The 24,251-nt window shown below is 39.1% G+C and overlaps 1 protein-coding gene across 2 annotated transcripts in view; it reads right to left on the bottom strand.

The window, feature by feature from the left end:
• Positions 1–24,251, bottom strand: part of ARHGEF9 (Cdc42 guanine nucleotide exchange factor 9) — a 490,351-nt gene that overhangs the window by 65,475 nt on the left and 400,625 nt on the right. For both annotated transcript variants that reach the window (XM_089685190.1, XM_089685191.1), the window contains 2 exons: positions 23,678–23,857; positions 9,833–10,065 (listed from right to left, as the gene is read on the bottom strand). In XM_089685190.1, coding sequence (XP_089541316.1) covers positions 9,833–10,065; positions 23,678–23,857 — 413 coding nt within the window. The remainder of the gene's footprint in view (positions 1–9,832; positions 10,066–23,677; positions 23,858–24,251) is intronic.

The raw sequence follows: 24,251 nt of genomic DNA, 5'->3' as shown, positions 1-24,251 counted from the left end.
TAATGTAAGTTACTGGATGGACAGAATTGCCTAATTCCAGAAATACAAACAAAAAAGTGTAGGTTATGTTCATCCAATAAATCTCATTTCTTCAACATGCTCAGCCCTGCACTTGCATAACCTTTAGATCGCTCAGTGATGTCGCTTTGGACTGCTACTTTACTGTGGAAATACAGTAGGTCTGCCATTGCCACAGAAGACACTAGTCATGTTCCACATCACTAAGACACTGCAACCCGAACATTGCACTGGCAGTCTGCTTTGAAGAATCTCTTCCAGATTCCACAGTAGCTGTGCTCTCCTTTTTAATAAATTTCCTAAGAAGTCTTACCTGTCAAGACAGTTGTTACACTGTGTCAGGCAAATATATGTTATAGGTATCCATGCCACCAATCGTAAACATTCACTTCACTAAGGCAAAGAGTAGCCATACCCAGCCCAATCCAGCAGCCTAAAGTTATACTTGGATAAGAAGTGGATCATGAAGGTCTAGCAGTTTACATTAACCTGCGTTCTGGATATTCACCTTACCTCTACCCATGCAGCTGGAAAAATACTTTGATCCCCCTGGACAATACAACAAAAAATCTTTCTAAATATCTCAGGACTATACCCTCATGAAAAAAATGTTTATATATACTTAAATACATATCACTATCCTCCAATCATAAATAAATCACATAAGTGAGACATGTGCAATAAACTCTCACATCAGAAACAATCTGTTCATTCCTCATAAACAAAACTTCTCAAATATGTACTGTATTATCTCTTATTTGTAAGAAGGTTACCGGTATACGTTACAAGATAAAACAGATCAGGGCACATCAGTCTCTCTTTCCTCTCCAGTTGGTCCTCCAGTTAAGAACTTCCTCAGGAGCTATCTCCTGTGGAAATCCTGATAACAATACGTATTGAAGTGGATGTGATGTCAGATGCTAAGGGAACCCAGACGTATTGAATATTTCTTTGTATGGAACCAATTCCTGGATAAATCAGCATTTAGTATAAAGAACTTTTATGTAAGTAGGCATTTGTTATTAAAATAAAAACACTATTTTTAAACTCTATTGCACTGTGGAGATGGTTTGCTCTTAACTACATTTGGTGATGAGCAGAGAGGGGAGCTCCACTATTGACCTTTAACCAGAGAAATAACTGGAGAAGAAAAAAGGGACTGGATGTGACCTGGTCTGTTTATTTTGGGATTTATGACCTACTTATAAATAAGGTCATACATATCTGGTGAGCCTTTTTTTGAGTGTTTGAGGATTGCACATGGTTGAACAAACTGGAAAGAAGATTTGTTTTTTACAGTGATGTTTTGACTTTTATATACTTTCACAGTGATTTGTGGAATGTTTAATGAGTTTATTTTGTTTATGGGGTTAATATTGTTAGGGCTGAGGAATTTATTGCACTTGTTTCACTGGGTAAGATGTCAATTTTGGATTTGGTCACCTTGAGAAAGTAAGAGCCACCAGCCACCCGCTCTTACTTACTCATTATGGTATAAGCCTTCAGAATAAGAGCTGCTATCACAGCGGTATAAATAATCTTCTCTGGGCTCCAGTGTAAAATATGAACCAGGGTTTGAGGTATTTTTTTTTTAGAAGCAACACAATGCAATATACTGTGAGCATGACAGCTCGTGCAAAGTTATAAGCACACCATAATGATGCTTCCATTGGTGCAATAAGGGAGAATGATATGCACTAGTATATCAGAGTCTCAGCTTACCAGGTGCTATGAGCCTGGTTGTGGCTGACTTCTTTGCTACCCTATTTCTATGCCACTGTAATAATATTATACAGTGGCATACTGTATGTGATTCCTCATGCAGCAGTGAATTGCAGGCAAGTATGGCCAGTATCTGGCTTAATAGGAGACATATTGAGTCAAAGACTTCTATTATTTAAGAGAATCAGCAGTCTTACAAGGTATGTGGGATGTGTACAACTCTGTGTGAGTCAGCTGAGCTTCAGCTCAAGGTAAATCAGTAGTTCATGAGCACAGATATTAATCATTGAAATGGGTTAGATTTTCTATGTAAGCATTGTGTTTCTATAGGAAAGTTGGTAGCTTTCTGAATTTGCATATGTAAAAGGTGGGACGTTACCAAAAATTCTGAAACTTTCAATATTGTTGGTGTTTGTTGAATATGATTTTTATTCTTTATTTTTTATTCTATTTTTAAATTCTCCTTAGGACAGCTCAAGTGAAAGCCTGGGGTCTACCTGGTAAGTTATAATGGTGCCCCATAAATTAAGTTTGCCTGAAACCACAACAACCACTCAGATGTCTTCTTTTGTCTTCTGAACTGCACCACAGAAATGTTAGGTAGAATCAGACACGCTCCCAGGCGAGACTCTGACATACTTCCTTTCTCTCAGGCACTGTATAATGGAAATTAAATTCTACTGACAGAGAAGGTGAATTAGGAATTTCTTCACATGTGCATAGTGAATTCTGTACCTAGGAATATAGGGTTATTCAGAGGACACAAAGAAGAGGATGATACATTCCGTATTTATTAGGAATCCTTTAGAACTTTTAGGTTGCTTATTCTTTTTTCATATTCCGTTATTCTATTCAGTCACTCATTGACATTGCATGTAGACATGTGCATCAGTGTCTCCATACAGAAATGATAAAAAAAATTACGATTTTCTTTAGTTTAGTCAGATTTTCTGATCCTAAGTCCAAATGATACCTTATTTTATCTCCTTGACGCTCACATTATCTCAGCAACTGGTGAGGCAGAGACCATAAGGCTGGATTTACACTGCTCTGTGTGCATGCAGCACATATGGACATGCTTAGGTGTAAATGGACCCACAAAGTCTTCCTTTCTCTTTCACACCTGCAGCTCATAGATGTGGACTAGCTCTATAGGATGAATGGAATTTGTGCTTGAAATGCATTTCAATACTGCAAAATTCATGAGTTTTGCTCTGTTAAAACAGATAACATAAATAGGCCCTCAAAGTCTTTGCAGCTGATTTTCTGTGTCTACATATTCAAGGTGCAACCTAAGTGACAGGGAAAAGGGTGATGCCCAGGAGCTTATGTGAACTATGCACTTAATATAATGACATTTTAAAGGTATTTTATTGAGGGTACACCTGCCTAAGTGGGTGCCAAGAATCAGGAGTTGTGACATTATAATTAACCTGCTGTGAAATACAGTAACATAGCATGACTACACAGACAGACTGGTGCTCTTCCACTGCTGTCCATAGAGTGATACAATCAATAATAGAACAAGGTTATTGCTATCAGCAAATGTAGGAGGGAAGAATGTCTCCACATTATTGTACAGAGTTCAAAAGCTAAAAGAAATGTATATTTGTCGGGCAGTCTCAAAGTTTCACTCACTTATTCAGACTATAAAGATATAAATTACGGAAATTAAGGCCAAACATTATTACAGTATATTAAATAGTTTTTGCCAATGGGGGAGGGTTGGCAGTACCTAATGCTAGACTTTATTTTATAGCCTCCCAGCTACATCATTGATATGGTTGGAATTAAGTACATTTACATGATCCCATAAAGGGTATTTTTTGTCACAATTCCCTATAGCTCCACTTGAACACCAGGTAGTGTCTTACCATTTTAAAGCGAACTGTATTTTCCCAACGTTTCATCTGATACATAAATTATAGACCACGGTACAGGATATTACTGAACATACTGGTTATACTAAGCACATGTCACTGTGGGATTAAATGGGGGTTAATAAGGGACCTATACTCCACCCTCCAGACAGCAGTTAGTGACGGGACTCAGGTGAACAGTCTTACCACTTGGCAACAGGATATAGTGTCATTCAATGATAAGGAGTGGACCCAGGCCTTGGAAATGTTACCAAAAGTTTCTCTTTCCCATTTACAACGCCTGAGTCAATTGTTCATGCTACATAGATTACACTATGCCCTATTGAAATTCCACTTTTGCCCTAGATGTGCCGCAGCAAATGGATCTCTTATACATATGTTGTGACGCTGCCCAAAATCACATTGCATTTGGAAATTTATGTTTGATACCTAGAGTTCTCCATGCTCCACTCAGGTAGTAATGGACCTCAAATTAGCCCTATTAGGCATTATTGTAGAGGGGGTACTACCTGAAGAAATGCATTTCATGTGGACACACTTTATTTGGCCCATAAACTTATACTGCAGAAATGGGTCTCACACATACCCCCCACACTCACTCAATGGCATGATGCCATTACCTTTGCACTATGTAAAGAGGAGCTTATTTATAAAACACAGGGCATGCCCGAAAAAGTATTAAAAAACATGGTCCTGGTGGCTGGAATCCAATAAACCCCCCTTGCCTCTCTGGTTCACAGGACAAAGAGGCAGATGGTTGATAGTAAAGGTAGAGCCAACATGATATGAGCTTAAGTTGTGGAGATGGTTAACATAAAATTGGGGTAGAGAGTAAAGATAGCAAACACATTCTAGTACTTATGATATAGCTTTACTGGTTGCTGTCCATAGTTAACTTCTCTTTTTCTCCAATGACTGTTGAGTGTCTCATACACAGCGGTAGAAACAGCTTTATGTACCTGTCCAGCATATCCACCTATGTGCTATTATCATAAAACATTAGCTTTATTACTCAATTTTATTGACACTGCAGCATGGATTCAGTCATCTCACATTGTGAATTCAACACTTATTAAACATGAATAAAACAAACAAACTAGACACGCATGTGTTAATTAAAATAACCACATCCGGACGCATATAGAATCATGCATGGGTAGCATACCGCTACAAACCACTGCCTCAATGCGTAACAATATCCTAAAAGAGTATGGGGCAGAATTAATCTAACACACAGAGTTCACATCTTTTATCAAAGACATATTTTTCCAAGAAAACCTGTAAATCCATCTCAACATTCAAACCTAATGGTGTTAAAATTTGTAACTTATAGAACCAACTTTTCTCTTTGTAACAAAATACAATCAAAAAACCCCGTCTTTGGTGAATCCTGAGCACATAAATGCCCTTTACTTTTAGATCGGTTAGTTTACCTTTATGGTCAAGGGCAAAATGTCTAGCTAAAGGCTTTTCAGGGTTCTGTTCCCTTATTTCCTTCATATGTTCTCCTATTCAAACCTTTAAGGGGCGTTTAGTTTTTCCTATATAGAATTTATCACAAGGGCAAATTATCATATAAACAACTCTTGTAGTACTACATTTTATTAGATTCTGAATTTGAAACCTCTTTTTATTCACACTATCATGAAATGTATCAGTGCGATTTACAAAGGGACTTATCTGGCATTTTCCATTAGCAAACATGCCTTTAGATTGAGGGTATTCAGTGAGTCAATTCTGGGTTGGATTTTTAACAAATTCTGATTGCATAAGAATATCTTCTAGGTTACGTGCCCGACATGCTGTCATTTTGGTGTAGGCCCTACAATTTGCAATAAACGTGATACCTGAACGTGATAGAAAAAGTATTTTACAGGTCAAGGAAAAAAAAGAGGTCGTAAGCAATGAGGGGAACATTGTTCGATTAATAACACAGTATGGGGCCCAGTGGAATAGGGTACGTGATGTTCTGCAAAAACATTGGGGCATTCTAACTAATAATCCAAGTTTATTGCAAATAAATATGAAGTGGCATTAGAGCACACTAAAAGGCAGCATGAAATCGAAGGAAGTGAGAAGAATTGATGGGGAAATAAAACTGACAGAGGTTCTAACCTTTCCCCATACACAGACAGAAAGCATGGGAAAATCTCCCCAATGTGAAAACAGATAGCAAAAAAATCAATAGGGTTTCTAACCCTTCTTGACCTTGGTTTTCTGTTTTGTCTGTATTTATTGGTTACAAGGACCACACCAAAGATGGATAGCTGGATAACTTTAATAATTACTTACTTTTATTATTGTTTTGATGATTTCTAACCCTTCCCCAGTTTATTAAAAATAAATAAACATACACTCACCGGCCACTTTATTAGGTACACCTGTTCAATTGCTTGGTAACACAAATTGCTAATCGGCCAATCACATGGCAGCAACTCAATGCATTTAGGCATCTAGACATGGTGAAGACGACTTGCTGAAGTCCAAACCAAGCATCAGAATGCGGAAGAAAGGGCATTTAAGTAACTTTGAACGTGGCATGGTTGTTGGTGCCAGATGAGTTGGTATGAGTATTTAACCGCCTCCCGCCCGCCATATAGTACAATGACGGGCGCAAGGCGGTTCTCTCGTTCTGGGAGGACATCATATGACATCCTCCCATTCTAACGGCGCATGCGCGGCTCCGGGACACAGCGGATCACCGATCAACAGAAAGAGCCGAAGATGTTGGCTCGGCCATTTGATCAACTGTGTCCAATCACAGCTGATCACATGTAAACAGGGAAATACCGGTTATCGGCATTTCTCTGCTCACGAGCTGTCAGTGTGAGAGGAGAGGAGAGCCGGTAATCAGCATTCCTCGGAGGGGACATGTACACAGATCATCAGGGCACTGATGATCAGTGTGCCCTGATGATCTGTGTAGCCCCAGCAGTGCCACCTGTCAGTGTCCATCAGTGCCAGCTGTCAGTGCTCATCCATGCCACCTGCCAGTGCCCATCAGTGCCACATTTCAGTGCCCATCAGTGCCACATCAATGCCACATATCAGTGCCCATCTGAGCTGCCTTTCAGTGTCACCCATCAGTGCCACCTATCAATGCCAGTCAGTGCCACCTATCAATGCTTCCAATCAGTGCCACCTATCAGTGCCAGTCAGTGCCGCCTATCAGTGTGCATCAGTGCCGCCTATCAGTGCCTGTCAGTCCTGCCTGTCAGTGCCGCCTAACAGTGCCACCTATTAGTGCCAGTCAGTGCCACCTATCACTGCCATATTTGAGTTCTGCCTTTCAGTGCCCATCGGTGATGCCTGTCAATGCCCATCAGTGCCACCTACCAGTGCCTCCTCATCAGTGACCATCAGTGCCACCTATCAGTGTCCATCAGTGCAGCCTAGCAGTGCCTATCACTACAGCCTCATTAGCGCACATCAGTGAAGGAGAAAAATTACTTATTTACAAAATTTTATAACAAAAACTATGAAAAAAAATTTTTTTTTCAAAATTTTCAGTGGTTTTTGGTTTAAGAAAAAATAAAAAACCCAGAGGTGATTAAATACCACCAAAATAAAGCTCTATCTGTCACAAAAAAATGATAAAAATTTCATATGGGTACAGTGTTGCATGACCGCGCAATTGTCATTCAAAGTGTGAAAGAGCTGAAAGCTGGAAATTGGCCTGGGCAGGAAGGGGGTATAAGTGCCCTGTAGGCTAGTGGTTCAAAAACTGCCGACTACTAGGATTTTCACACACAACCATCTATAGGGTTTAAGGGAATAGTCCAAAAAAAAAGACAATATCCAGAAAGCGGACGTTTTATGCACAAAAATGCCTTGTTGATGTCAGAGGTGAATGGGCAGGCTGATTCAGCTGTGACATTCAGATGGTAGGGTCAGAATTTGGCTGATGGTTGTGGTGTAATGGTGTGGGGGATTTTTTCTTGGCACTATCAAGGTCTACCTAATAAAGTGGCTGGTGAGTGTAACTTCAACTTTGTAAGTATTAAAATGCATTTATATAAAGATTTTATTAAAGAAAATAAAGAAATATAATTTCAAAAAGCAAAAAGTTATGTTGAATACTTTATGAGGGGCCTCTGACCAAGTGGTTTTTAGTATAGTAAAAGAAGTGCCAAGGATTTGACAATATCATTCATGTGACAATTTACCTTAACTGCCTTTCTCATGTTTTGTTCTAATTCCTTTAGGTGACTTTCAGTATAAGTACCGGATTCCCAGCATACTATGTTAAATCACAACCACACAGGCAGTGTGAGAGGAAAATAATTGAATAACAAAAGGCCCTGTGGCAAGGGGGGAAGGCTGATGTCAGTGTGCAAACAATTTTGTAGATTCTATTTTTTATACATTTGAAATATAGGAATGGAACAAAAGATAATAATGAAATAAGAAAAAGAGCATTCATTTAGAGGCCTGCCGAGTGCAAGCACCCTCAGAGAAATTCATAAAGGGTCTTGAAGACATTTTAGAATTCTGTCAGAGTGCAGAACTGAAAGTATCAGTGATTGCACCCGATTCATGTACCTGTCAGAGACATGAATCTGTCTATGTCTGCACTGAGGTCAAAGTGTCCACACTGGACACACCTTCCTTAGTGCACTCCCACCCTCCCATGAACTAACAGGTGAATGTCAGTTTTGTTCTAGGGTAGGTAGAGCCTGATGGGGAACTGAAAAACTATTTCCCCATCAGGTCTGCTTTAATTTTGATTGAGACTGCACAGCAGTGGGCAGATTCATAGCTGCTATTCAGCCATGAACTATCATTAAAAAGTAAAGCAGACCTGATGGAGAACCAGTTTCTCAGTTCCCCATCAGTCATTGCCCAAATATATCACTTGTATCCCCATTTATTTTTTATCTCTCAGTCGGGAAATCTACAGCTGAATAAGGCTGGGGTTGCAGCTCTATGCAGGAAGCTGTCACAATCATTACAGATTCCAAGCACTGGCGAGGTCTGCTCTAAGTACTGAAGCAGGGGCGGACTGACCATTTGGAAACTCGGGCACTGCTCGAAGGCCCGGTGTCAGTAGGGGGCCCCATGAGATGCCCCTGGTTCTTTTTTCATAGGCTTTTTTGAGTTTGGGCAAGGACACAGGGGCCCCATGATCCCCTATTGCCCATGAGTTGTCAGTCCGCCCCTGTACTGAAGTACCTCTGTACCCCAGCTCAGAAGTAATTAATTACCACTGGTTTCCTAAACTGAGAAATCTTGGTAATTCTTTAAGAATTTGTTGCTGCCATAGCAACAGATTCTTAAAATGGCGGTAGTGAGAACTACCTGAATTTGCTGCATGTGTAATGTTACCAACACTGGTGCATATGCTTGCCTGAAATAGGTAGCTCTTGAGGGAACTACTGCCAGAAGAGTGCCATTAATGCTGAATTCCCCTATTTATGTCCCAAGAACAATAATATAAAGATAAATTGTGTTGCATGAAAAAAAAAAAAGCTGAAAATCTATTATGTAACTGGCAATAAATTATTTCATGTAGTAGCTTCACTTGAAGAGCTGCTGCATAAAAAAAAGGTAGACAGCAGGCTTAGTCAGATTTTATGAGCACTATTACATGCAACAGTACAGCAATTGTCAATATATAAAACACAATCCAAGAAGGTAACCTGATATAACACAGGAAAAGTAATAAAGACAGGACAGACCTCTCACATTGTATTTCTGTTGTCTTGCATTGTAATAAAGAGAGACAAAAGGTATCGGCTCTAGGAGCCAGTAGAGAAGGGTAATCCATCTTCTCAAAGAGATACTGCGGCCACATTATTGATTTCTGCCTTATGTATTCGTTTTACTCCTCTGGACTTCAAAGCTTGTTAATTAGAAGAATGCATTGGGATAGATGCCATTGGTGTATGATTAACTAGCAGCCAAACAGCCCTCTAATGAGTGGCATGCAGCTAGTAAACCACAATAAAAGATGTACAAATGACTGAAAGAAAGTGATGGTGAAAAGGTAGAAGGAACCCCATTTCTAAGGAACAAAAATAATGCCATTTATAGTGAATGCTATGGATTTGGTGGTACAGGCTATCAAAATTCTTGCTATCAGAATATCTAAGGAAATATAGTAATACATGAAGCAAACTGTAGAATGCTGAAACTTAAATAGGCTAAACATGTCTATAATGATCTAAAATGGATTTCTTTAAAGTCAGTTTCCATTTGGTCATGAATAGTACCTGTGGTCCTGTGCTGTGTACTTAAGTAGCTCAGCCAGCTGAAGCGGATACTTGCAGATCTTCTGCACAGGTGTCAGAAGGAACCCATCAATGGCAATGTCAATCATTTGCTGCAGTAGTCGGCACGCTTCAAAGAAATGCTGGTACCTGCCGTCCTTCATCAGCTTGGAGAGTTCCATGCAGGCATCCAAATGATTATTACAGTACTCTGAGTATATCCAGAATCCATCTTGCTGCAGGAATAACAAGAAGTAGAGGGCATACAGATCAGAATCAATTCCAACTTTAGACCTATCATTATTCAAAACAATCACAGTCAAATAATTATCAGCTATAGTAACATTTTTTTTTTAAATGCACTGGTAAGATGCAAGGTTTTTCCAAGCCCTTGTATGAATACTTGTCTGCTTCAGTATGACATAGACTACGTCTTCCTCCTAACCTGCTATGTCTTTTATCTAACATCTCTGTCCAGTTTCAAACATTTCATTTCTAAGTGTATCTCTAGCAGAAATAGACTCTAGTTTTGGATAGAATAGGGTACAAATAAAATTCCAGTTAGGATTTTTCTCATTTTTTTACTGTCATTGTACAATCTGACATATGCTTATGACTCACTGTACCCAGTTACAGTTAAAATACTGAAACCTAAGACCTGTATACCTGTTCAAAACTAGTCAATCACTGTTAAGAAAGGATGAAGATGACATCCTTGTACCTTTAAAGAAAGGTCAGCAATGACAGCTCCTATATATTTAGCCCAACAAATAATTTAAAAAAAATCTGTAATATTTTTAAATGTGGTATGTGCATATGAACAGCTTATGTTTAATCAGTGTATTTTATTATTATTAAATTGTTTCTGTGTACAGTTTGTAAATTTGCATGGGCCTGGCATTTTTGTTTATAGCATGTCCAGGCTGTGCTTACTGCTTAGTAAGGCTGCACAATGGCTGTGGCTTGCAGCTCAGCTGTCTCATGGCAAATTTGCTTAAGATATAAACAGATGACTTTCTATGAGTTGCGGGGATAAACAGGTGGCCACAAGTTGGAGTTGCAACACATCTCTATATAAAATTGAAAGTGTCAATTTGCTAAAAAATATACCATGCCTAAAACAGAACCCCACTAATAATTTTTTGGTCTGAGTTTGAGTGGAGCACGGTCTGTGTCCTGCTCTCCCTGATCAGTTTGATCCAACTCTAGTCCTCGAATGAGAAGGGCTTTGCTGAAACTGAACTTCCTCTTTCCCCTCTCTGATATATATTCCCATGGAGAATCTGCCACACACATGGTTGGTTGCACAGAAATGCTGAAAGTATGCTTCAGCAGTTCCTTGTCAGCAGCCTGCTTTCTATGTCTCTATAAAATATTTGGAAAATACAATCCATGAAAAGAAGGAAGTTTGGCTCACAGCTCTGGCTGTCACAGTAGGACTGAGATTTAGTTGACATCTTCCCACTGGGGTCACATGCAGCAGAAAATACTTGCCAGTGCCCTACTCCATTAAAAACTGCTAGCGGTTACTGACCACTTTGAAATTACAGATAGGAAAGGCAGCAATGGCAGCAGAATTTTCAGGATGCCCAGGCAGCTGTGCATATGTTTTGGGTAAACCACACATCCTCTAATGAAATGTGGGGCCATGGATGGAGGGGCTGCACCATCTACTTGCTTTGGATCCAAATGTTATTGTTTAGTTGTACCTGCAATTATGTAGTGAGTGACTAAAGTACACTATATTGCCAAAAGTATTGGGACACCCCCTCCAAATCATTGGATTAAGGTGTTCCAATCACCTCCATGGCTACAAGTGTATAAAATCAAGCACCTAGGCATGCAGACTGCTTCTACAAACATTTTTGAAAGAATGGGTCACTCTCAGGAGCTCAGTGAATTCAAGCGTGGTACTGTGATAGGTTGTCACCTGTGCAATAAGTTAATAAGTCCATCCGTGAAATGTCCTTGCTACTAAATATTCCACATCAACTATTAGTGGTATTTTAAAAAAGTGGAAGCAGTTGGGAAAAACAGAAACTCTGTCAAGAAGTGGTAGGCCACAAAAAAAGACAGAGCGGGGTCAGTCCATGCTGAAGCGCACAGTGCACAGAGGTTGCCGACTGTCTGCAAAGTCAATGGCTAAAGACCTCCAAACTTTGTGTGGCCTTCAGATAGCACAACTACAGTGCGTAGAGAGCTTCATGGAATGGGTTTCCATGGCCGAGCAACTGTATCCAACCCTTACATCACCAAGTTCAATGTAAAGCATTGGATGCAGTAGTGTAAAGCATGCCGCCACTGGACTCTAGAACAGTGGAGACGTGTTCTCTGGAGTGACTGATCAAACTTCTCTGTCTGGCAATCTGATGGACATGTCTGGGTTTGTCAGTTGCCAGGAGAACGGTACTTGCCTGAATGCATTGTGCCAAGTGTAAAGTTTGGTGGATGAAGGATTGTGGTGTGGGGTTGTTTTTCAGAGGTTGGGCTTGGTCCCTTAGTTCCAGTAAAGGGAACTCTTAAGGAGTCAACATACCAAATCATTTTTGGACAATTTCATGTGCCCAAATTTGTGGGAACAGTTTGGGGATGGCCCCTTCCTGTTCTAACATGACTGTGCACCAGTGCACAAAGCAAGGTCCATAAAGACATGGATGACTGAGTTTGGGGTGCAGGAACTTGACTGACCTGCACAGAGTCCTGACCTCAACCTGATATAACACCTTTAGGATGAATTAGAGCAGAGACTGCAAGCCAGGCCTTCTCATCCGACATCAGTGCCTGACCTCACAAATGAGCTTCTGGAAGAATGGTCAAACATTCCCATAGACACACTCCTAAACCTTGTGGACAGCCTTCCCATAAGAGTTGAAGCTGTTATAGTTGCAAAGGTTGGGCCAACTCAATATTGAACCCTACAGACTAAGACTAGGATGCCATTAAAGTTCATGCACGTGTAAAGGCAGGTGTCCCAATACTTTTGGCAATATAGTTATATCTAAACCACAGAGTTTAGAGTTTAGCTTCTAAAAAAACATGTCTCCGCTATGTTTTCAAGATGATGGAGATAATGAGAGCAACCAAGAATCATAACACTGTTCATTCATAGAGACAGTACAGTGGGAGATTGCTGTCACCATAGGACAGGAATTGTGTTACTGGCAGTATCAGCAGGTGAACTTAAAGGATTACATGCCTGCAAAACAATAAAATAACATGTAAAAATATAAATTATATAAAGAAACTAATGTAGCCACCACCTCTAAAGCCTGGTAAGCTGCAGTATGTTAGATTTTTGTTCTTAGATTTAGATAACTTGAAGAGGGAGATTAAAAAAAAAAATAAATCACACACATTAATGCAGTAATGTCTTCAACAAAAATAGTAAACTATATTTTTAAATACAACTAGTGTAAGTACCTGAATTTGACTTGGTATCAGCATCATGCAATCAAGTCAGACAAAAAGAGGGAGGAGGAGTACTAGGACCAATCATCAGTGCTGTAGTGCACATTGCTGACAAGAAACATGCTCAAAGGACAAGAGAGCAGCATGGGCAGAGCAGGTGATCTGTTGCTGATCTTTCCTGTTGCTGATTCTTCACTGTCCAAATACAGACTGGGGGAAGGAAGGCAACAAAGCTTTACTGCTTAAAGTTGAACTAAAGTCTGCAATAGTTACCTCACCTTCAGTGGTCCAAGGCACCTCACCAGCTTCTTCCAGATGCTACCCTACAGCCATCTTCACTGGTTGGTGCGGGATTCAGCCACTTCTACGCATGCGTAGGCATTTACTCATCCCAGCATACAGGATCTGTGCCTGAATGTAAACTGAGCAACACGGGCACAGCTCTGAGTACATTCTAAAGAGGACTGCAAGTAGTCAAGTAGGTTTATTGTCTGTTTTTTGTTTTTTAAATTGGAGATTTTAGTTCCACTTTAGCAAAGAAACATCAGGTCACCAACCTGGCTCTGCTCTGTGGCAGCGCTGTGTAAATCTCAGGAATGGAAGGACAGAAACATAAAACCTTTGGCAGTTAAAAAAGGCACTAGATCTATGTTTGCTGCTGTATTTATTGGTTTAGCAATTCAGCTTAATTTATTATAATTCATTAAAATTATGTAACGCATTCATTAATTAACATACTAACATAGTCATCCCCCAACAGTTCAGTAGAATGTGCCCATGATTGCCACAATTAATACAATCAGATACATTTTATTTTTTCAGTTTGATCTTATTCAGCACCTGGTAAAAGTTTGTATGCAATATAGTTTGAAGTGTTTGTTTGTCTCAGTAGTAATCACTGAGAGTCAGCAAAATCATGCCCTTGTAGTTCTGCCCTTCAAAATACAGTAAACCCTCTTTCAGTCCTCTAAACAAATAAATAGGAAATGGGAGACACTTGAGGGTCATTTGTTCAAAGCAAAATAGCTCAGGTTTCCAATGATATTAAGGAGAATGATCAGTCTTTCCACCATCAGCTAATACCTTATAATGAGGCACATTGATTAAATGCAAATGGCTTGACCTGTCCAGTCTCTGCCTGCCGGTATTCTCCCGTCAGCGTATGCAACCTGTCTCATCAGAATGAAAAATGAGACATAATGATCCCTCATTAAGAACTATTGCCACTTTTTGCTCAATTTAGTCCTATTTCATCTCTGAATATTATTGCCTACACCTGCCTAGAAAATGATGATAATGTTTGGTAAGTGTAAGTACATGTGACTACTGTGTAGCCAGACACTGCTATCATAAACAGAATATAGAGAGAGGGGAATTCCTGTCTGGATCAGGACTGGTACAAAATGCTGAACGCAGTTTGGACATGTTTCTGAACAGCCATTCAAAATCCATCTTTCATGAGCTGGCACTGTTGAATGGATACATCTCTCAACTGGATATATTGACCAGTGTGTGACAGGGGGATAATCCTAGGTGACATTCTGTACATAGTGATCACTCATCTTATAAATAGGAAATCTCCATATATACAGAAGATTCACAAATATGCCCAGTGCTTTGTACATTATTACCTTAACATAAGTATCAGAAGTGTTATTTTACAATCACTGCACTAAGAATGTATTGCAACAGATGTTATTGACTAAACTACAAGTATAACGTTACTATTGTTAGTGCAAGAATTTACTCTGCCCACACCCAACAAAATGATGGGTCCAAGCCTCATGGTCTGCTATTTCTAACCAATGAACTCACTTGTCAACCTCCTGGCCAGGCAAGGGCCTTATAATTTCCTGCTAATCCTATCCACATGCACTGGTCAAGTTCGAGCAAAACCATAAAGATATTATCAAACAGACCCCTCTACATTTATGAGAGGGCTTCTACATGCTACTATTTAGAAGTATCATATGACTAAGATTAACTAAAACTAATACTGTATTTAATCTGTTTTAACTGTAAATGTACAGTGTGAGCTTCCCCTTACTTCCTGCCCTAGATGCAGGGTGACACCGAGAAACTGTCTGGAAATCTATCCAATTAGAACTCACTTAACAACAAAGACACCATTTTTTTCTGTTGTATTTGTCTTCCAGTGACCCATGCACCCCACATGTCTTGTGCTTGTGTCACAGGTACACAAAGTGGGGTGAAATCTCCTAGAGAGCAGAAAATCTGGGCAGAAAGTCTCAAAAGGGCTTTAAAGACCAATTCATATGGGCTTCCTAACACACCATAACATACCAAAAAAGGTGCATGTACTATGCTTAGGGATACAGTGGTACCACAAAGCATGGCAGTATATTACATGCCAATTACTGCAACGCACTTGTGGAAATCCAGCCTAAAGGAACCCCATCTTCCAACAGGAAGAAATACATGGAAATAGGATACATGCTCATTTAGTATGGTTACTCTGGATAAACAACAAGGCAAACCTGTTTTTATATCTTTGTGTTTCTTTCTCTGAACTATAAAATCACAGAACTCACACGAAAAGGAAACTTGTATTGAGAGAAATATTGAAGAAGGCAATTGCTCATCACCTTCTAAGAATACCCAATACCTGGCTGTCTCTAACTTCACTAGTTTCTACTGACAGAACAATAATGCAAACATTACAAACAAACACGTGCATAAAGTCAGAAATACAAATATTACACTAGGCCTTCCCCCTTACAAATCAACACCTGATACCTGTAAAAAACACACCTGTTGGGGAAAAAGTTAGGAATTATACTTATTATACCACTACAGCTGGCTTGTGCTTGTAGAGCCTAGGCAGGATGCGAAGGTGTGATCTTTTTGGATAGATTTTGGAAATGCTAAAGCTTTTAAGATACTCAGTGTTCCCAGGATCTCAGGGGAAGGATTCTGTTGTCACCCTCATCAAGCCAAGGGTAATCTACATATATTTTCTAATTTATTTTCCACTGATTTTTACCAGGTGTTTTGTTTTATGGTCCACAATTTGTAAAGGTTTGGAAAATCTGGTGTAATAAATGATCTGAGTAAAATCTGGTGTAATAAATGAGTGTAAAATCTGGTGCAGCTCTGCATAGAAACCAATCCACTTCCAGTTTTTTTGTGTCAAAGCTTCATTGAACAAGCTGAAGTTAGATGCTGATCGGCTACAATGTACAGCTGCACCAGATTTTGCACAGTTTTAGTAAACTGCAATTGTAAAATACAAATCTTTGTTGCAAACATCATGTATCTCCAGACATATTAAGGATAAAAAAATAATAGATCATCAGATATTTCATTGACAGTGGTTATATGTGCACGGTACCTTGTTGAAATCCACTGGAAATCCCTAAGTGTGCATTTCTGTAACATGCAATCTTTATATTGGAAAGAGCTATATAGCACGACTCCCACTGCATTCTATAGAGCAGCAGAACAAAGTCTCTCTCCTGCAGATTCACACTTTATATTTCCATGCAGTGCATCAACTTACTGTACCATTCTCTTCTTATAATCCAATATCTCTTCTCTACTTTCTTATCAGCTTTAATGAAATCTCTACTGAACGCTTTACGGATCTGTCATCAGAACCACAGAGAAAAGAAAAAAAAATCAACTCCTTTCTAAGAAGTTGTCACTTTGTTCCCTCCAAGAAACACTTTCCAAAATGATTGGTGCTATAGTACGTTGTACACATTTTCCATTGTCCAGACACCGGTTGATACTGTGGTCAGCATGTAAGTCATATCATTGGACTGTAGGAGATGAGGCAGGAAACACACGTGTTTAAAAATGAAATTCCATGCACTGAATGCAGACTGCTCTTGTACAACAGGACTGTGCCCAAAAGGCTCTTACATAATAGTGGTCTATTCATTGTAGATAAAAATCTAAAAGAGGGGGAATTATAATTTTCTTGACATTCCCTGACATATTCACAGATGATGAAGGCCAGACCTGTGTGGCTTATGTAACGGCACGTTAAACTAGGCTGAAACCCTCGGGCATTTAGTCAACTGAAGTGTAATGTTCATTCTGCACGATGGGCCGGCGCATTTTACTGCTCAGCTGCTGTCATTTAGACAGTGTCAAGAAAGCAGACTCAAAGCCATTTCCAGCAGCAGCAAAACCTGTGTGGATCTTTAACCCCTTTTCTACCAGGTTCATTGCTCCTTGACAAATTTCCAGCATTTGAAATTTGTGTTTCCTCATAGTGACAGCTAATATGGCTACTAGTTTCCAATTTTTCCATTGAATAGCAGTCAAGTATTCCACATCTACCAATGAACAACCTTACTAATAAAGAGTTACCGTTGTGCATTTAATACACAGCACATGGGTGTTTAGACAACTTAGGCTAGGAGCACACAGCAATTTTTAGAAATGAGATCATGACACTAAAATTGCTGGAGGTTAATCACTAGTAGTAATGGTCGCTAACCACACATTTGGAACAAATGGCTCCCTATTGAGTTAAGCACACAAAATGTGTGTAGTAGCTGACAGTGGTGATTAATCTCACACTTTGGAACATTGTGTGATAATTAGTGATTACTCGCTACTCTATGCTACTTTTATGCCCCACTCCATAGGGAACCATTTGTTCCAAATGTGTAGTGATCAAAGACTAGTACTAGTAATCACTAGCGATTTTAGTAGTGTGATCATGAAATTAGAAATTGCCTATGTGCTTTTAGCCTTAAAGTGAACCTGTCAGGCAGATCAAAGTTTCCATGTACCAGCACTGACAAAGTGCAGGCATAAAAAAATCTTTGTTGATCCTGTAATCAACTGTTGCACCCCCCAGAAAGCCCCTAAATTTCAGGTGCACATTATACAAAGGCAGGCCATTCAACATGACCCACCAGTAAAAACAAAGAATTCTGCTCCTAAACCACCCAAATGTATCTAATTAACTCTTGTGAAGGGTTTATTAGCTGTAGCTTGAAGAGTCTAGCCGTAGACCAGCTATAGTTTGTTATTATTATCTTAAAATAATCATTAGCAATTTTCATACGTACTTTGCAGTAGTTTGAACACTGATGTATCTGACAGATTTGCTTTAAGCACGTGAAATTAAAAGATACAATGGATCTCACTCACGCATAAAAATTGCGTGGACTGCCCATGATATCAATTTTTCTAACCTACTGTAGAAAAATGTCAGCTGAAAACTGATTGATAGCCATGACTACTTTTAGCATAATACTTCATACATGGTTCATTGTCAAAGGCATTTAAGACAAGTTAAGCCATACAAATACCATGATAAGCACACTTTACAGTTATGATTCATATTCTTGTTTCGATAAAGAATTCAATAAATATATTATATGTGGCATAATGTATGGCCTCCTATAAACAAAATTCACAAAGGAGTTCAGTGACAATATAAATGCACTAGGCTGAAGGCCATAAGGGCTTGCTTGGAATGCATCAGTTTGAGACACTTCTGAGATGCATTTCACCTGCAGACGCCCTTCTGCTGACCTGCATTTAAGGAGATTTTGCAAGCTTCAGGTTTTCTGTGAAGCTGTACAAAAAGTTTCTGACTTGCCTTTGGGTCCAAATTTCACATATCTGAGCCTCTATTTGAATGGACACAGACCATGGCAGAGAAAGCCAACAAATGCATGAAAGTGATATTTATCTGGTAAAGGGCAGATCAGAAACTGTCAGTGTGCATTCATCCTTATCTATCAAAACGAATGTTTGACTAAAGAAGCGCTGGATCAATGCTTGCCAAATATTATGTAGGAAAATACTCTATGCAAGATGCAGAATACATGAAAACACCATATCCATCATGTTACATTGTAGCTAGCTCAGTCTCAGTGAGTGGAACATTATTCCCTAACACCTGCGTCTGGCAACAAATGAATGTGTTCGGACTAAGAGTTAAGATGGAGTGAGCTGTAATGGATGATGCACAGTATCCCTATGGACGTAGGAAGCACTTAAATAGCAGATCCAGATAGTATAAGGTTCATGCTTATGTTATAGAAGGATTGAGTTAAAAAATCCTTCCGTGCACGCTTATGTTTATATCTTTCTATAGATATGAAATCCAGTACTGTTATGTGAAAGGTAGTTTATATCCATTTGAGGATGTGGTGGATAAAGGGAAAGTAAAACCCTTGCTCCCCACCTTCTTTGCATAAAGATAGAAAGTGCTAATAATCAACACACACCGTAAGCCTACCGGGCATATTCACTGAGCTGATGTACTATATCTCTAATGAACAGGTATTTTATTTCACAAAGTATTATCCCCATCAATAATAATTTTGCCTGACTTACTCAATAGACATTTCATAGAATTCACAATTATTGTCAACCAGAATTTTTATGTAAACATTTCCCAAGAGAAATCCATGAATTTTCACTGCTGACCTTCTAAAAGTTTCTGAGTCACTGACCTGTTAAATACACAGTCCAGGAAAGACAAAGTTACGTTGGAAAGTCCTGATCTGCATACTTGTTATAAATCAGTGACTTGGCATGATAGCCAGGTAACTGATTGTTGCAGAATGAAAAGTTAGTAATGGTTTCTTAATTTTTTCTTAAGAAATGTTACTTTTAAAGTGCAAGTTTGGTTAAAAACAAACATTTGGCTAAAGTAGGGTACTCACTATGAGAAAATTGGTAGATTGTCTGATTTTCCATGATGGTATGTACAGTATCATGATGTAACCAACAATGGTATTAAGTTGTCTCCAACAACAAAGGCAAACGTTCTTTATGTACAATTTCTATTTGTTGCCACCTTCTTCTGGGTTGTTCCTTGCTTTTAATCATGTAAGTTTTTTTCTATTCTATTATTTTCATCTGATTACTGTACACACTGAGCGAAAATCTGAGGTTGTGTTCACAAAAGTTTCAAGCTTGCAAGTTCATTTTTTTTCATCAGTACAGTTGAAAATGGCTGTCCAGAGCACTATAGTAATGAACAGGTAATCTACCTTGTACAGAATTTTTCTTTCAGTTTTCTTATTGTGTGTACCCAGCTTTAGTTACACCTTTTATTTAGCTCATCCGTCAAATCCTTCTCTTTGTCTAGTTTTATACCTGGTGACCCTATCATAAACAACAGTCTTATAATTGTGTACAATCTTGGGACAACAATTACAAAATGTATAAAAACTAAAATAATAGTTTTACAGAACGCAGCAACATCTGTACATGTGGGACACCCAACGTTAGAGGTGATTTATTCTTCCAAAGCAAATAACAGTGTGCACACTGGTGCTGACTAGTATTCCATTGTTTCTCTTCTCCTTCAGTTTCTTTCTCTCACTCAGCTAATGTGACCCCAGCCCTGACAGAGAGGGGCAAAGGAGGGGCAAGCAAAGATGCTGCGCAGGTGCCTGATGTGCTTTTTATCAACTGATGACATCATTGGTGTTCTGTGTCGATGGCTAGAAAGTTGTAATGGTGAACAATGAAAATCTGTGGCTTTGTGTAACTAAAAAGCAGGCTTGATCCACCTGCTGGTTTGTATACAGCTTTTGGGCAATTTTTAAGCATTTTGCCAAGGCACCCTGAAGAAACCTGAAGGCACCCCAGGGTGCCTGTGCACCGTGGTTGAAAAAAACTGGATTAGATTATGGATTAGGTTATGGTTAGAAGCTCAGTGTTTTAAGAGTTAAACCAGGGTGGGTGTATTTTAACCATTAGCCGCCCGGCCAATGGCCGTTTGGCGGCTTCAGATGTGCCTCTTCATTCCGGGTGCACGCCATTTGGCGTGCTCCCGCACATGCGCCGTTTGCGGTAATGCAGAGCGGCGCAGCAGCGGGATCTGTCACGGGCCGTGCACCTCGGACACGGCCGATGACAGATCCGAGTACCGGCTCCCATTGCTGGTACCATGTGACCTGCTGTGACCAATCACAGCAGGTCACATGACAGTTGTATACAATGGATGGCTTCATTCATGATGCCATCCATTGTATACTAGTGCCTAGCTGTGAATGGTCACAGCTAATCACATGCACATGTCATGTGATTAGCTGTGACCAAATCACAGCTAAGCACAAAAAAAAAAAAAAAAAAAAAAAAAGCTGAATGAATCGATTTCATTCAGGTAAATGCTTGCTTATAGCAAAGTAATTCTTTGCTATAAGCAAATTGTGTAAAAAAAAAATATATATATATATACTGATCACTTCCCCAAAGTAGTACAGTGTTACTATGGTAACATTGTACTACTTTGGTCATAGAAAAATATGAAAAAAAAATCTTAAAAAAATAAAAAAATGTAATAAAAAATTAAATATAATAAAAAAATAAAAAAAAATTAAAAAACAAAATATTTTTTTTTTTTTCATACTGTCACCAGTCAGTGTCCCTGTTAACCGCCATGCCAGTTATATGATGACGCTGTACTGCACTGGTGACAGTATGTAAAAAAAAAAATAGTGAAAATAATTTTTTTAATTTTTTCATTTTCCGAAAAATTATGACATAAAAATACAACTTCAAAAAACTCGCCATGCCTCTTATAAAGTACGTCGGACTGTCTACTCTGCAAAAAGGGGTCATTTGTGGGATATCTGTACTGTTCTGACATTCTTCGACCTCAAGAAATTAGATTGGCTGTCAGTACTTCAGGATTGATCAATATTCAGATCTATACCATAGTTTGTGAACTCTATAACTTTCCTACAAACTAAAAAATACATCCTAATTTGGGTTATTTTCACCAAAGACATGTAGCAGAATACATCTCGGCCTAAATTTATGAAGAACAATTATTTATTTGTAAACTTTTATAACAGAAACAAAGAAAAATGTGGTTTTTTTTCAAAATTTTTGGTCTTTTTTTGTTAATTTAGCAAAAAATAAAAACCCCAGCGGTGATTAAATACCACCAAAAGAAAGCTCTAGTTGTGTGAAGAAAATGATAAAATTTTAGTTTGGGTACAGTGTTGTATGACCGCGCAATTGTCATTCAAAGTGTGAGAGCGCTGAAACCTGAAAAATGGCCTAGGCAGGAAGGTGTAAAATTGCACGGTATTGAAATGGTTAAATGTAATGGGTTAGGTCCAGTGTTGGCATTTGTGGGGTGAAGGGCAAAGTTAAGGTTTATAGTGTAGAGTTTGGGGGGGGGGGGTAGAAACAGTAAGTGTTAAAGATTCATTTTAGGTTAATGCCCAGGTAAGGGAGGGTTATACGTTAGGAAGGTGATTTTTACCTGTACTTGGCAGAGAGCCTTCTACCAAACACTACCAGCATCAGTATCCCTGGATCAAAACACAATGCTTTTGTGGATCTTCTTTAGGTGGCACAAAAAGAAGCATAAGTCCAAGCAAAGGGACAGGAGGTGATGACAAAATTCTCTAATGAGAATTAAGACTGCAGCACAACATATTTTTTTCTATAAAATGGGGAAGGCTTAAAACATTTATCAGATTAATACTGCTGCTGGTACTTTCCTGCACAAGTGACCACCCTCTTTTTGTCCTGCTATTACATCACAAGAAGTGAGTTGAAATCTCCCCAACAAACTCACACCCAGCATTAAAACCTTGACAGAAGAATTTACCTTTCCCAGGTTTTGGTTGGAGTTGGCCTTTAATTGAATTGTGCACTGCATAAAGCAGTGCAGAGTATAATAAATAATTATTACTCTAATGGAGACATTAGAGTGTAAAGCTAGCCATAGACAGTGGAATTTTCTTAACTGCAACCACAGGTTGCTCAATAACCCCATTAATGGGGGAATCCCCCCTGCACGGCCATTGTGTTCTCCTGGAGGGGGGGCAAGGGAAGCCGCCCCCCTAAGAAAACACAGTAATTACTGCTAGCAGCTATAAAAGCTGCTAGCAATAATCACATGTGATATCCAACAGGCTGGTTGACTGATCAACTTGGATATATTCAGCATGTCCATACATGATTCAAACCTCGGCCGGTCCGTGCTGAATCGGCCAAGATTCAAACCGTCTATGACTGGCTTAAGTCAAAGTGTTGCCCAGAGCAAATGCTGGTAAGCCCACTGCATGGACTGTTGTGATGCTTGGGAACTACCATAGAGAATAGTCTTAGCCCCAGTCTGCATCTCATTATTCTTTTCTGCAGTTCCCTGTTATTATCTCAATGCATGCACTAGGCTGTGTCCTTAGAGTCTGAGTGGAACGGAATGTGGACTTCACAGCAGACAGCAGGTCCTTATAGACCATAACATTTTGTTTTTAAAATGTGTTAATGTTGCTGAAGCCAGGCTTAGGATATGGGCAAATATCAACTAAACTGCACTCATTCTTTAGATGTGTTGGCTACACAGAAAAGCATTTTTCAACTGAATATACAGATGAACCTCTTTATTTTATCCGCGCTAGTTCACTTCAGCTTGACTGGTAAGTTCAGGCATTTGAGCTATGCTAAACATTCTAGCAGATCATTTAAACCTACGTGTTCTAGAAAACATGGTCCTATTTCACTGAGATGTGGCTCCTCGTTATTGTACTGCTTCTCAAGGTCTCTGACAAAGCCCATCTGGAACCGGTAGATGTCTTCAATGTTTCCAAAGATGACCTTCAACTGTTCATCACTGAACATGTCTCTCCGCTTCCTGCATTGCTTTAAATAACCCTGTTAAGGAAACAAAATGTGAAAATCACAAAAAAGGAATTTAAAACGCACAACAAAGATCTAAATGAGCAGACCGTAACTGAAGCAATACCAGTAATAATAGGTCATGATTAATATTTAAGTTATTTAAAAAGGTATTCTAGGTTACAAAAAAAATGTTTTGTTTAGACTATAAATTCTGTATGTTACAAAAAGTACATTTCCATTTATTCTTGCAGCAAGAAAATGTCTGTGGAAGTACAAGCTTGTCCTATGGTGGACGGTCAGTTTCAAGTGGTGTGTTGTTGCCTTTCTACAGACAGTAGGGATGAGCAAATCTGTCCAGGTTGGATTTCCTGCTAGTTTTATAAATTGTCCTCAAAATTAGGAAAATCTTCACTCTTCCCTGAACATC

Source organism: Staurois parvus, unplaced genomic scaffold (genome assembly GCF_062004578.1).
Source record: "Staurois parvus isolate SC_StPar_1 unplaced genomic scaffold, SC_StPar_1.0 ptg000365l, whole genome shotgun sequence".
In the NCBI taxonomy this organism is placed as follows: domain Eukaryota; kingdom Metazoa; phylum Chordata; class Amphibia; order Anura; family Ranidae; genus Staurois; species Staurois parvus.
The sequence above is the reverse complement of the archived record's forward strand: the minus strand, read 5'-3'. Positions and strand labels throughout refer to the sequence as shown.